The sequence below is a fragment of the Rhinolophus sinicus genome, linkage group LG11 (assembly GCF_036562045.2).
Source record: "Rhinolophus sinicus isolate RSC01 linkage group LG11, ASM3656204v1, whole genome shotgun sequence".
Taxonomy (NCBI): Eukaryota; Metazoa; Chordata; class Mammalia; order Chiroptera; family Rhinolophidae; genus Rhinolophus; species Rhinolophus sinicus.
The window spans coordinates 33,186,669-33,199,729 of NC_133760.1; the positions used below are offsets into that span (position 1 = coordinate 33,186,669).

Here is a 13,061-nt window from a genome sequence, read left to right on the forward strand (position 1 = left end):
ATAAGCCAATGGAAAATTCATGTACATGTCTAGATATAAATAGATATATAGAGAGCTATAACAAGAAATCCGTGGGCCATGTTTTGGGTGAGTTCAGTGGAGTGGGAGGTGGGTGACACCTGCTGGAGGGCAGAAGGAGGGTGGAGTGGGAAAGGGCATAAACAAATGTTGATTTCCTCTTCTGGACTCCACTTAGGTTTATGGGTTGCATGAGTGCTGCTATGAGGTCTGAGCTTATGTACACTCATAGAGGCTGGGCAATGTGAAGGTAGCTACAGATGTTTGCTGACTGACTCATGGACTGAATCAACTCTGGAGGTAGCTGACTCCCCAATCCCAGATGACAGAAAAGAGTCTACTGACTGTTTACCAGGCTGGGGCCCGTCAGGCTTGGGGCAGAGCCTGTGCCAGTGTTAAGCTGTATAATTAGGCAGTTTGATAAACCGTGTGCCGGTTATGGGACCAGGAAACTTACCCTGTCCCCTGCCTGGCATCTCCGCAACTCTTACTCAAGCTTCAGGACAAACCCTCCCCGATGAAGCCTTCCCTAGCCAACTTCCTGCCCCTTCCCTCAGCTGGGGTAGGTGTCCATCCTGGTCCCACATGGCCCTCGGGCATTCTTTTACCAAAGCACTCATCTCACCGCGTTTTAAAAAATTTCTTTTGTTTTAAGTTTTCAACATTTCTAACATACACAAAAGTAGCAGTAATAAGATAATGAATCCCACATACCCACCACCCAGTTTCAACAATTACCAACTCATGAACAATTTTGTTTCATCTATATCACCTCCCACTACTCCCCCCACCTCAGATTATTTTGAAGCAAATCCAAGACTTCCTATCATTTTATCAGTAAATACTTCATTATGTTTCTCTAAAAGAGGAGTCCGTTTAAAAAAAAGCATCACCATTATCACCACTAAAAGATTAACAATTATTCCTTAGTGTCATCAAATATCTAATGTTTATATTTCTCTGATCACCTCACCGTGTTTTGATGGTTGGTGTTCTTAACTGTCTCCCCCATTAGACCTGACCAGGGACCTGGGCTGCCCATGAGTGCCCAGATCCTGTCCATCACTGTTCATGGGGCTGATACACCTGTGTATACACACGCAGGTGAAGACAGCCACTATGCTGTAGGTGAGCAAAGACACTGAGTGCCTGCTGGGAGGAGGCTCCGCCCCAGAATAGGAAGAGCTGTCCTTAGCATGGGTGCTGACCAGGCCCTGCCAGGTACCCAGAGCCCCACCTCAATGGACTCTTGCCAAAGCCACACGCAGTCCCTGCTCCCCATCACCATCGCTTCAGCCAGAATCTCCAAGGATGTGGCCAGGGTATGAGGATTTGGGGAATGTGTCTCAGGCGTATTTGATGTATTGCCCTATCTAGTGCCCTCCCCAGGATGGCGGCGCACCTCGGTGCCTGATACCTTCACTCTGAGAAGAGGAAGTCCTGTGTGGGCCACTAGGCCCAGCTATAGCCTTTAGAAGAGAAAGGACAATGTCAGCTGTGAGGGAGGCCTTGACACCAGGTTGGCTTTGTTAACAGAGTCACCAAAACAGCCAGCACCACTCTTGGGGGAGAAATGGGGACTGGGTCTTTACTGGATTATTCAGGAACCACCTCCTCAGAGAGGCTTTCCCTGATTCCCCGGCCTCCTCCTCCCAGCAATAGCACGTGACCTCTGAGCTCCTAGGACTGTTTCCCTGAGCCAACCACAAGTGCCTGAATCCAACGCCAGCCTGATCCCAGAACAGATATCAGTGCCCATCTGTGGAAGAAGCTGCCATAGGGCCCACCCTCTGCAGAGTGCTTCCTCCCCATGCAACCTGCACCCCAACACTGATTGTTGGTGCTGACACCAGGTTAAAGGCTGCCAGATGACAACCTATGGCTTCCACCCGCTGCTGGGAGGACTTCTCCAGAATAGCCTGTGTGAACCTAGGCTGCAAATAGCCCCTTCCTCCTCCTGCTGCCTTGGGCCAGCCTAGTTTGTACACAGACGCCTTGAAGCTGATTCCGCCTGCATCCCTTTTCCTGATGGGCAAATGTGATAGATAAATTGCCCTTCAGAGTGGTGAGGGAAGGCAGGGATCCTGTGTGTCCCAGCATCTCCACAAAATGGCAGTCTTCATCCCAGCCTTCTGCTGACGAGACCAAGCGTGGGCAGAGTCCGGACAACACAGGGAGGAAGGGAGCAGCCATTAGCACTAATGAGGCAGGCGGCCTGAAAGCTTTTTACTTTGAGGCTGTTTGCCCACCCAGGGAACAGTCTGTTCTGCTTCCTTGGCTTCCAGGAACCCCAGGCAGAAAGGGGTTTGGGGGCAGGAGAAGGGGTGGGGGTCTTAATGAAGCCTGGAGGGAGAAGGGGGAAGGGAGTTAGGGCCAGGGATGGAAGCAAGAGGGCCTGGTTTGGGCTCGATTAGCCTTCTCCCTTCCCTTTCCCCCCCAAAACACTCAGAGTCTGGATCTACACCTCACCCCCACCCCACTCTGGCCACTGGCCCATCACCCCCTTCAATGCCCTTGACCCAAGTTCCTGGAAGCAAAGCAAACAACAAGCCACATAGTGTCTAAGTGAGCATCTCCGGGGCCACAAATTAAATTAAGCTCTCAGGGCTGCCTACCTTATTACTGCTAATGGCTCCAGCCTGTCCACCCCCCCAACCAGGTCCCTGTCCTACAGAAATTTGGGGGTCCTGGGCACCCTCTCTTGTTCCTAAACTGTGATTGACTCCTGGAGACCTCACCCACAATTGGAGATGGGCACCCTCTTGTAGAACACCCAAAAGCTGAGGTTCCAGGGAAAGGCCTGAATGGCAACACTCACTCCTCCGGGGTGGGCCCCTCATGTCCTGGCTGCAGGGAGCAGTCACGTGTGGGCCCTTCATTAGACCCTGCCATATAAGCTGAGGGCACGGGGTGGCCAGGAACTCTCGGGGCAAGGATCCAGCAAGCAGAGGTTAGTCCTCAGGTTGGGCAGAGACTCCTACTCTCTGTGGGGGGAGGGGGCCTCTCTCTGGGGTAAGGCACCTCGAGGTTACTCCAAGGATGAGGAGGGACTAATTAGTAGGTCTTCCTGTTGGGCCAGGCCATGCTGACTGCAGTGCTGCTGAGTGGTGCCCTGCTGCTGGCGCTGCCTGCCCTGCAGGGGGCCCAGATGGGCTTGGCCCCCCTGGAGGGCATCGGAAGGCCTGACCAGGGCTTGTTCCCAGAGCTGCAAGGTCAGTGTGGGCAGGGGTTGGTCTGGGTGGGGTCTAGACACCCTCTGGCCACAAACGATTCTGCCTGGTTTGCGCTCTCCTTCCCCCTTCCCAATCCCAGACCTGGGAGGTGGGTGTTTTGGCCATGGAGGGTTCTGCCCTCATATCATCTGTCCCAGGCCTGGGCCTGAGGCCTGGGCTGAAGAAGACACCTGCAGAACAGGCGGAAGAGGCTCTGCTGCAAGAGGCCAAGGACGTAGCAGAGGTAACTGCTCAGGGAAAGGGGTGAGGCCACAGGCCTTGGGAGGGGACATCAGACATCATCCCCACCCTCCACTTAGTGACCCCCTCACCTGGGGCCACACTGCAGACCATCCCTCCCCCTTCTCCACTGCCATCCCACTTGGATCAGGGCAGGTAAGGTCCCTGGACCTGTCTTCGGAGGCCCACGCTTCTGCATCCCTGCAGGTGCTAGATCCTGAAGAACGTGAACCACGCTCCCCTCGTCGATGTGTACGGCTGCACGAGTCCTGTCTGGGACACCAGGTACCATGCTGTGACCCATGCGCCACGTGCTACTGCCGATTCTTCAACGCCTTCTGCTACTGCCGCAAGCTGGGTACTACCATGAACCCCTGCAGCCGCACCTAGTTGGCCGAAGTCAGAGCCAGGGCTGGGATGGGGGGCATGAATAAAGTCTGGGACCAACCCCAAGGCTGTGGCATTATTTCGAACTTGGACGTCGGATCCGGGTGGGGGGTGGGGATGGGGGTCAAGGCAGGGATGGGGATGTCTCCAAGCCTAGAAACCACACACACCTCTACCTCAGGGCCTGTGTTATCCCATCATTTGAGTTACACGCAAGTTCTTAGGGCGCCAGGCACCGTTGGAGGAAGCAAAGGAGAGCTGCACTCCAGCCCTCGAGTATCATGTGCAGTAAATGCGGGGAAGGGGGACACAGCGCGGTTATCCGGGCTGTAACTCCTGGCTGGCAAACAAGCATTAGGCTCCGGGGCCTGCCTGCAGCTAACTCGACGTGTGACCCCCAGCGAAGCCCGCCCCTTACCGTACCTCAGTTGCCCTCGGGGGAAGGCTGACTCAACAGTCTGGAGTATTTCCAAGCAGAAATAGCACTGCCCGCTCTCATCTTTACTCCGCACGCTCGCACAGTGCCAGATGCACCACCCGGGAAAGCCAGGTGGCCCAGTCCAATTCCGGCGGCCACGGGCGCCACCACGCGGCCGGCCTCGGACACTTCAAGCCGCTCCTGCCGGGGAGCCGGAGGCCCTCCCTCCCTCAGCACGCCGGCGCCAGGGGGCGGTCCTAGCCCACACCTGCGCAGCGCTTCTGTTCGAAACCACCCCGCAGCCGGGCGCGACTCAGAGCCGCTTCCCGTTGTAACACGTGATGCGCTTGCGCGTCATCTGACGCACTTGACAGGCCTCAGCGGGCGCGGAGTCAGCTGATCTTGGAGTTGCGCTGCTTGCCTGCGGGTCCGGGTTCTCCGGTTCTGCCGCCCCCTGCGCAGCCATGTCGTTCTTCCCGGAGCTTTATTTCAACGTGGACAATGGCTACTTGGAGGGACTGGTTCGCGGCCTGAAGGCTGGGGTGCTCAGCCAGGCCGACTACCTCAACCTGGTGCAGTGCGAGACGCTCGAGGGTGAGCCCAGGGGCCGGGATGCCGGGCCTTGAAAGGCCGGAAAGGAGGCTGGCCCGGGCCTGAGGGTTCCGAGGTCTGGGCTGGGAAGCCGAAGGCGGGGTTCTCGAAAGGCCTGAGAGACCTCACGGGGAATCTGGGGATGATGGCGTGTGCGTGGGAAGGTGATCTACTTCCAGCCACGGCTCAGCTCAGGCCCAAACGCAAACAAGGCTTTAAGAACCGCAGTGGTCTCGCCTCTGCTGGGGCCGCCTCTTCCTTCATTGTATCTGCCGTGTAGTTTGGAAGAGAGGGTCTCTCGGGAATGGTTGGTTGTTGTGACATGTGCCCATACAAATTTCTTTACCCTGACGTCGCCAGAGGAAGCTGTCCGGTGGCAACACTTAGGGAAACTAAGAGGAAGAGTCCCCCACTTCCTTCCTAACACATACACCAAGGCATTTGGGATCATTGTGTCTCCGCGTTGGCCGCGGGGTGAGCCTTCCTGGGGAATTGCTGAGCCTGCTTTTTAGAATTTTCTCCCATCGCAGGACCACTGGCCAGGCACTGGGGGAGCAAGGTGTGGCCCTACAAGTCTGGATGTTCATACACATGTATTTGGCCAATAAGTCCCACCCCCTCAGCAAGAAGGATGTCTGTTGGGACAGGGAGTCTTAACTTAGAACAAGAATTGTGAGCAGCTGAGTTCCCCCTTTCTTCTCAAGCACACACAGCTTCAAAATGGGATGGACCCCCTTGAGACACATTCGCATCAATTTTTGCTGAATTAGAGATGTCCCTGATTCCAGTCTTAGCCTCACCCCCCCACCCCAGGTGATAGCAAAGGGCTAAGTGGCTGGTACCTGAGTCCTGACCCCCCAGTGATACTCTTGAGCTAACCTCATGGTTGGTAGCTAGAGGGGGAAGATGACCAGGTGATTCACCTGGAGAAATGTTTCAAATCAAAAATTTATTGAGGTTAAGAGCTCAATTTAAAAAATTAATTGTTGTTTACCTTGCACACTAAACCAATAAGGTCTTAAAAATACATACCTTTTCATTTTAAAACTTACTGAAGTTAAAATACAATTGTGGACTTTATGGTTTTAACATAAACACGCAAAAAAGGTTCACCTCCTTTATGGAAGTGGAGGTGTGGAAAGAATGGAGAGCACTTAGGGTCTGGGTTGTAGGAGCCTACCAGTAACCTAAGTATCCTCACTGACTGTGGGAAAAGGGGGAGAAACAGGGAGGCTGTCTGAGGCAGGGCCTGGCAAACATTTGGCAATTTAGTATGAGTTTTGTGGACTGACTGGGACTGGAGAAAGAGCTTTGTTTGCTTAAATCTGAAGGTGAATTTCATTATTACCAACTGGCATTTGGTAAACTTGTTTCTCTTCTAGGCTTGCCTTATTCCTGCTGCTGCCTCCTCCTCATCACCCTCCTCCCCCAAACTGAGCTTCTGGGGCCACAGGGTTCTCATCTTCCTAGTCGACCCTCCATCATCCTCCATAAATAGGTTAGGCCACTCTTCCTACAACACTGCTGGGGACATGGCCCCCTTGTACATCACCATGCAGACCGTTAGCATGACATTCAGGGATTCCCTTGCTCTTTCATACATATTCCTTTTCCTCACACAGGCCACGCCCCCACCTCTGGTGCACATAGGACTTCAGAGTTAGACAAATCTGGGTTTAAATCCCAGCCCTGCCAATTACTAGATTACCTCAGACAAATTATTTAATACCTTTGAACCTTGGGTCGTTCATCTAGTATATTAACAGTACCTATCTCAGAATGTTGTGAGATGTTAGCAAGCTATATTATGTGTAAGACACTTAGCCCAGCACCAAGCACCGAGTAAGCACTGAGTAAATGTTAGCTTTTTTTTTTTAAACAAAAGATTTTATTGGGGAAGGGGAACAGGACTTTATCGGGGAACAGTGTGTACTTCCAGGACTTTTTTCCAAGTCTAGTTGTTGTCTTTTCAATCTTAGTTGTGGAGGGTGTCATTCAGCTTCAGGTTGTTGTCCTTTCAGTCTTAGTTGTGGAGGGCACAGCTCAGCTCCTGGTCCAGTTGCCATTGCTAGTTGCAGGGGGCACAGCCCACCATCCCTTGCGGGAGTCGAACCGGCAACCTTGTGGTTGAGAGCCCACTGGCCCACGTGGGAATTGAACCAGCAGCCTTCGGAGTTAAGAGCACAGAGCTCCAACCGCCTGAGCCACCGGGCTGGCCCCTTAGCTCTTCTTTTTAATATTTTTTGACCCTGCCATTCCCTCTGCTTCTTTCTTCTCATAAAGCCCAGTGATTTATACCCTTCAAGGCCCAGCCCCAGGAGCACCCCATCTTAGAACCTTTTTGTGGCCATACTAGGCTAGAATGTTGTCCCCTCTATCCAGTTACAACTCTTATAGTGTTTGTTTGTGCTGCTTTCCTAGAAGTTTCTTGACATAGGGTTTTGGATTTTGGGGACTCTATATGCCAGAGATGCTCAGGACTTCCAGGGCCTGGGGATAACCAGAAGCAGGAGGAAGTATGATGTCTAACAATTAAGTTTGCAAACTCATCCTAGAAAAAGTGCTACACACCTCATTGCTGAATATCAGTACGTTCACCTTCGAAGTACTCCCCTTGGGAAGCTATGCACTGATACTAGCACATAGTCCACCCTTCAAAGCAATTTTGCAACTCTTTTTCTGGAATGTCCATCAGAGCTGTCATTGTATTATCCTTGATGTCCTGAATGTCATCAAAATGTCTTCCTTTCAATATTTCCTTTATCTTCGGGTAAAGAAAGAGGTCATTGGGTGCCAGATCAGGTGAGTAAGGAGGGTGTTACAATAGTTATTTGTTTAGTGGCTAAAAAATCCCTCACAGACAGTGCCATGTGAGCTGGTGTATTGTCATGATGCAAGAGCCGTGAATTGTTGGCAAAAAGTTCAGGTCATTTTCGTCTAACTTTTTCAGGCAGCCTTTTCATCACTTCCAAATAGTAAACTTGGTTAACTGTCCAGTTGGTACAAATTCATAATGAATAATCCCTTTGATATCTAAAAAGGTTAGCACCATCGTTTTGACTCTTGATTTGGACTGACAGAACTTGTTTGTCGAGAACTGTCTGACTTCCATTGCACGCTTTGACGCTTTGTTTCAGGGTCGTATTGGTACACCCACGTTTCATAACCAGTGATAGCACCGCTCAAAACATCGTCTTGCCTCTCCAAACGGTCTTGGCAAACTTCGACTCTCCTTTGCTTTTGTTCATCGGTGAGCTCCTTCAGGACCATTTTTGCAACCACCTTTCTCATGCCAAGATTTTCAGTTAAGCTTTTCCTAACTGTTTCTCTGTTGATGTTTACTTGGTCTGCTATGCTTCTCACAGTCAGCCAACAATTTTGACGCACAATTCAACGAATTTTTGCAATGTTTTCGTCAGTTCTGCTTGCTACTGGCCATCCTGACCTCTCTTCATCAGTGACACGTTCTCTCCACTCAGAAAAATGTTTAATCCATTTGTAAACTGCCATTTTCTTCATGGCATTATCTCCATAAACTTGGACTAACATGTCCCTGATTTCACTTCCACTCTTGCCAAGTTTAACAAGAAATTTAATGTTTGTTCGTTGCTCTGGTTCAAGCTCAGACATTCTCTTGACAGCACATAAAAACAAGCAACAACAATAATGAACGCCACTCAGCAAGACAGCACTGCACATCAACACGAACACAGCTGTGAGACACTGATATACCGAGGTTATGAAACCTTACCGAGCTGTTTGTACCGTGGTGCCCATGTAAGCGCACGGTGGCAAGTTTGCACATTTAATTGTCAGGTCACATAAGTGATCAGAAACCCCATTTGTCCTCTACAGAAAGGCTTTCTCTGCTTCTAAAGGTGACACCAGAGGCCTACTCTCCAGGCCTTTGTTGCTGAATGTTTTTGCCTCCCCCTTCCCCGGGGGGGAAGGGGACACCAAGGAAGCCTGTGGTGCCTAGTGAGATCTGTAGATGTGTCCCGAGGTGATGAGGTTTCACCTGAAAGAATATGTTTCAGGTGTTGTGACATTTCTCAGAAGGTTCATCGTCTTGGTCAGAGGGGTGTTTATTTGTTCTGTGAGGTCGGGCAAGTATAGACCCTCCACCACACCCTAGCCTTCCCCCCTGGATTCCACTCCCAAAGGGCAAGTGCTACTGACCTCTTCTGCTAGAACTTGGTCTCTTAGCACCTCTGAAGCCCATGTGCCTTCCATTGTCTGTCTTGCTGGATTGTCTCTTCTCAGAGATAGGAGAAAGAACCTGGAGACGTCCTACCCCCTTTTGTGAGCTGCAGGGACAGAAAAACTGGATGGTCACAAAAGTTCTTTGCAGCTCTGAGTATTTCTGGATGCGTTGATTACCTTCTGGAAGCTGGGCCCTGTGTTAGGGACTTGTGGGGAAGAAGAGGTGGGTCAGAGATGCACAAAGAGAAAACATACAGTATTACTTACTTTGAATGTTTTCATTCATCCAACATAAACTTACAGAGCACCTATTGTATGCCATAAGAGCCGAGATAATTTGTTGAATGATATTCTCTTTTTTTAAGGTAAAAAGCTATTTATACAACTAAATATTAGAAACGATCTAAATAATGCATAGTGGTAAAAAATCGATTAAGTAGATTATGGTGAAGTCATATAATTAGTACAGTAATTAAAATATTATTTTAGTTTTTTATTAGCACGTAAAATGCTGTTTGCTATGTAAAGAAACAAAATATAGATAAAAGACGTATAATTTTTTTTCAATTGTAGTTGACATTCAGTATTATATTGGTTTCAGACGTACAGCATAGTGATTAGACATTTATGTAATTTACAAAGTGATCCCCCACCGCCCTCCCCGTAGGTCTGGTACCCACCTGGCACCACACATAGTTATTACATTATTGACTATTTTCCCTATGCTGTACTTTATATCCCCATGACTGTTTTATAACTACTAATTTGTACTTCTTAATCCCTTCACCTTTTTCACCCAGTCCCGAACCTCTCTCCCACCTGGTAACTGTCAGTTTGTTCTCTGTAGCTACGAGTTTGGATTTGTTTTGTTTTTATATATTTTTTTTAGATTCCAAATATAAGTTAAATCATATGATATTTGTATTTCTCTGTCTGATTATTTCACTTAGCATAATATCCTCTAGGTCCATCCATGTTGTCACAAATGGTAAAATTTCATTCTTTCTTATGGCCAAGTAGTATTCCACTGAATACGTATACCACGTCTTCTTTATTCAGTCATCTATTGAGGACATTTAGGTTGATTCCACATTGGCTAATGTAAATATGCTGCAATGAACATAGGGATGCATATATTTTTGCAAATTAGTGTTTTGGATTTCTTCGGATAAATACGCAGAAATGGGTATTCTAGTAATTCTAGCTGGGTCATCTAGTAATTCGTTTTGTTTTGTTTTTTTTAAGATTTTACTGGGGAAGGGGAACAGGACTTTATTGGGGAACAGTGTGCACTTCCAGGACTTTTCCAAGTCAAGTTGTTGTCCTTTCAAACTTGGTTGTGGAGGGTGCTGTTCAGCTTCAAGTTGTCCTTTCAGTCTTAGTTGTGGAGGGCGCAGCTCAGCTCTAGGTCCAGTTGCCGTTGCTAGTTGCCAGGAGCGCAGCCCACCATCCCTTGTGGGAGTCGAGGAGTCGAACCGGCATCCTTGTGGTTGAGAGGACGCGCTACAAACCATCTGAGCACCCGGGAGCTGAGTGGCAGCTCATTGACTTCATTCTAGTTGTGGAGGGTGCAGCTCACTGGCCCATGTGGGAATTGAACCGGCAACCTCGCTGTTAAGAGCTTGCACTCTAACTAACTGAGCCATCTGGCTGCCCCTAGTAATTCTATTTTTAATTTTTTGAGGAACCTCCATACCTTTTTTCACAGTGGCTGCACCAATTTGCAATCCCACCAGTAGTGCACGAGGGTTTCCTTTTTGCCACATCCTTGCCAACACTTGTTTGATGATTTATTGATGATAGTCATTCTGACAGGTGTGAGGTGATATCTCATTGTGGTTTTAATTTGTATTTCTCTGATGATTAATGATGTTTCATATGTCTATTGGCGATCTGTATGTCCTCTTTGGAGAAATGTCTATTCAGGTCCTCTGCCAATTTTTTAATCAAATGTTTTTTCTTTTTGGTGTTAAGCTGTATGAGTTCCTTATATATTTTGGACATTAACCCCTTATCAGACGTATCATAGGCGATATCTTCTCCCACTCAGTAGGTTGTCTTTTCGTTTTGTTGTTGGTTTCTTTTGCTGTGCAAAAAACTTTTTAGTTTGATGTAGTCTCATTTGTTTATTTTTTCTTTTGTTTCTCTTGCCGAGGAGACATGTCAAATAAAACATATGTATATGTATATATGTATATTACTAAGAGCTATTACAAAGAGTTTACTGCCTTTGTTTTCTTCTAGGAGTTTTATAGTTTCAGGTCTTACATTTAAGTGTTTAATCCATTTTGAGTTTATTCTTGCATATGGTGTAAGAAAGTGGTCTGGTTTCATTTTTTTTTTTCATGTATCTGTCCAGTTTTGATTACTATAGCCTTGTAGTATAGTTAGAGACCAGGCAGTGTGACACCTCCAACTTTGTTCTTCTATCTCAAGATTGCTTTGGCTATTCAGGGTCTTTTGTGGTTCCATATAAATTTTAGGATTATTTATTCTAGTTCTGTGAAAAATGCCATTGGTATTTTGATGGGGATTGCACTGAATCTATAGATTGCTTTGGGTGATATATACATTTTAATGATGTTAATTCTTCCTATCCATGAGCACGGTATATGCTTCCATGGGTTCAGACACTGGCTCTGCCTCAGAAACTAGGCCCAAGAAATCACTGAGTAAATCCAACAAAAAGCATTTTGTAACCCACCAGAGCAAGTTCTGACACAACCTCCTGGGGCACGACTTGTGAAATGGGGGTTATCAGCTCCTCTGTGGACTGTTATTGTCTTGACCATAAATAGCTTCCCAGATAACATCAGGCTAAATTACACACCAGTGCAAGATGTCATCAGTAAAGGGAATGCAAGAGGTGGGGGCTGGGGAGGAGGAGACAAAGGAAAGAAAAATGGCCAGGTGAGAGGTAAGCAGGGGAGCTGCACCTAGAAGGTGTCTCTTGTTTTTCCTGTAAATTTGTAGTTAGATCTAGAGGCTTGAGTAGATTAGATTTTTTAAAAAGAATATTTAAGGTGGTATTTGTACTTCCATTGGGAGTCATGAATATCTAGTTGTTTCTCTTTATGTGATTTAAGGAATCATTGATATTTATTGCCTAGAATCATTATTTCAATAGGGGTTGCCAAATGGTGATATTCTAATTCTGTGTTTCCTTTTGCAGTTGCTAGCTCAAATACTTGTATATCTGGAAACTTCCAGTAATCAACTACTTGGTTACCCTGAAATACAGTCTCTCTAGGAGAGGCAGGATAGATGCTTGATTCTTTCACATATTTACCAGCTTTCAGAATAACGAGTTGGTTTTCTAACATCCTCCAAAGATGACTAATGAGGTTTGTTCTTCTTTTTGTTTGTTTAGTGTCATAACGCACATATGGATTTTAATATATTTGTTGTGCTTCAGTCTTTTAACTTTATTGATGTTCATATTGTCCCTTGGCCAGTGAGAGCTTATTAAATCGACTGCCAAGAACTCTGTAGATTTTGAGAGCACCTTTACTTCTGGGGTCACAATATTTTTTAATCTTATTTTGTACATTTCCTGACCCAGACCTACTCTTCATTTCTATTAGGGGACCTGGTTCTTTTTATTGAAAAATGATATTTAGAAACCATAATCCGAGTCCAAGAGGTTCTCATAGCTGTTGGGTTGGTCATTGTTTCTAGGGTCTTTCTGTGAATTAGTTCCCATATTACTCAGAAATTTGGGAAATACACAAAAACATACGGCTTGCTGGATTATGCCGCCACAATTCCGTGGATGGTATCAGATGCCAGTTTCCTGATTTGGAATGGAGGCTCTGCCTGACATTTGGGCCAGTCAGGACATCACCTTCCTGATGTAAAAAAATAGAATTAACAGGAGGAGTGCAGCCAGTGAGTTTGATGTTTAGGGACCGTGGTTGAAGAGCTCACATGTGTGATATGCTGTCGTTCAGAACCCTGTTTATCCCTCTCTGTTCTGAGTCACTTGTCTTCTG

At 47.5% G+C, this 13,061-nt stretch overlaps 3 protein-coding genes across 7 annotated transcripts in view; 2 read left to right on the top strand and 1 right to left on the bottom strand.

Moving 5' to 3' along the window:
• The window catches only part of AGRP (agouti related neuropeptide), a 51,361-nt gene extending 47,438 nt beyond the window's left edge, over positions 1-3,923 (top strand). For 2 of the 4 annotated variants that reach the window (XM_074314731.1, XM_074314730.1), the window contains exons 5-7: positions 3,098-3,230; positions 3,389-3,474; positions 3,678-3,923. In XM_074314731.1, coding sequence (XP_074170832.1) covers positions 3,098-3,230; positions 3,389-3,474; positions 3,678-3,860 — 402 coding nt within the window. In that variant the 3' untranslated portion in view covers positions 3,861-3,923. Of the gene's footprint in view, positions 1-196; positions 319-339; positions 2,969-3,097; positions 3,231-3,388; positions 3,475-3,677 lie in introns of those variants that run through there. The other 2 variants (XM_074314732.1, XM_019755876.2) reach the window with 2 other exon arrangements.
• RIPOR1 (RHO family interacting cell polarization regulator 1) overlaps positions 1-4,468 on the bottom strand; it is a 39,009-nt gene extending 34,541 nt beyond the window's left edge. For both annotated transcript variants that reach the window (XM_074314721.1, XM_074314720.1), the window contains exon 1: positions 4,281-4,468. The gene's annotated coding sequence lies outside the window, so the exon portion shown is untranslated. The remainder of the gene's footprint in view (positions 1-4,280) is intronic.
• A 150-nt stretch (positions 4,469-4,618) lies between these two features.
• Positions 4,619-13,061, top strand: part of ATP6V0D1 (ATPase H+ transporting V0 subunit d1) — a 39,732-nt gene continuing 31,289 nt past the window's right edge. Inside the window, exon 1 of the mRNA XM_019755855.2 lies at positions 4,619-4,869. Coding sequence (XP_019611414.1) covers positions 4,740-4,869 — 130 coding nt within the window. The 5' untranslated portion in view covers positions 4,619-4,739. The remainder of the gene's footprint in view (positions 4,870-13,061) is intronic.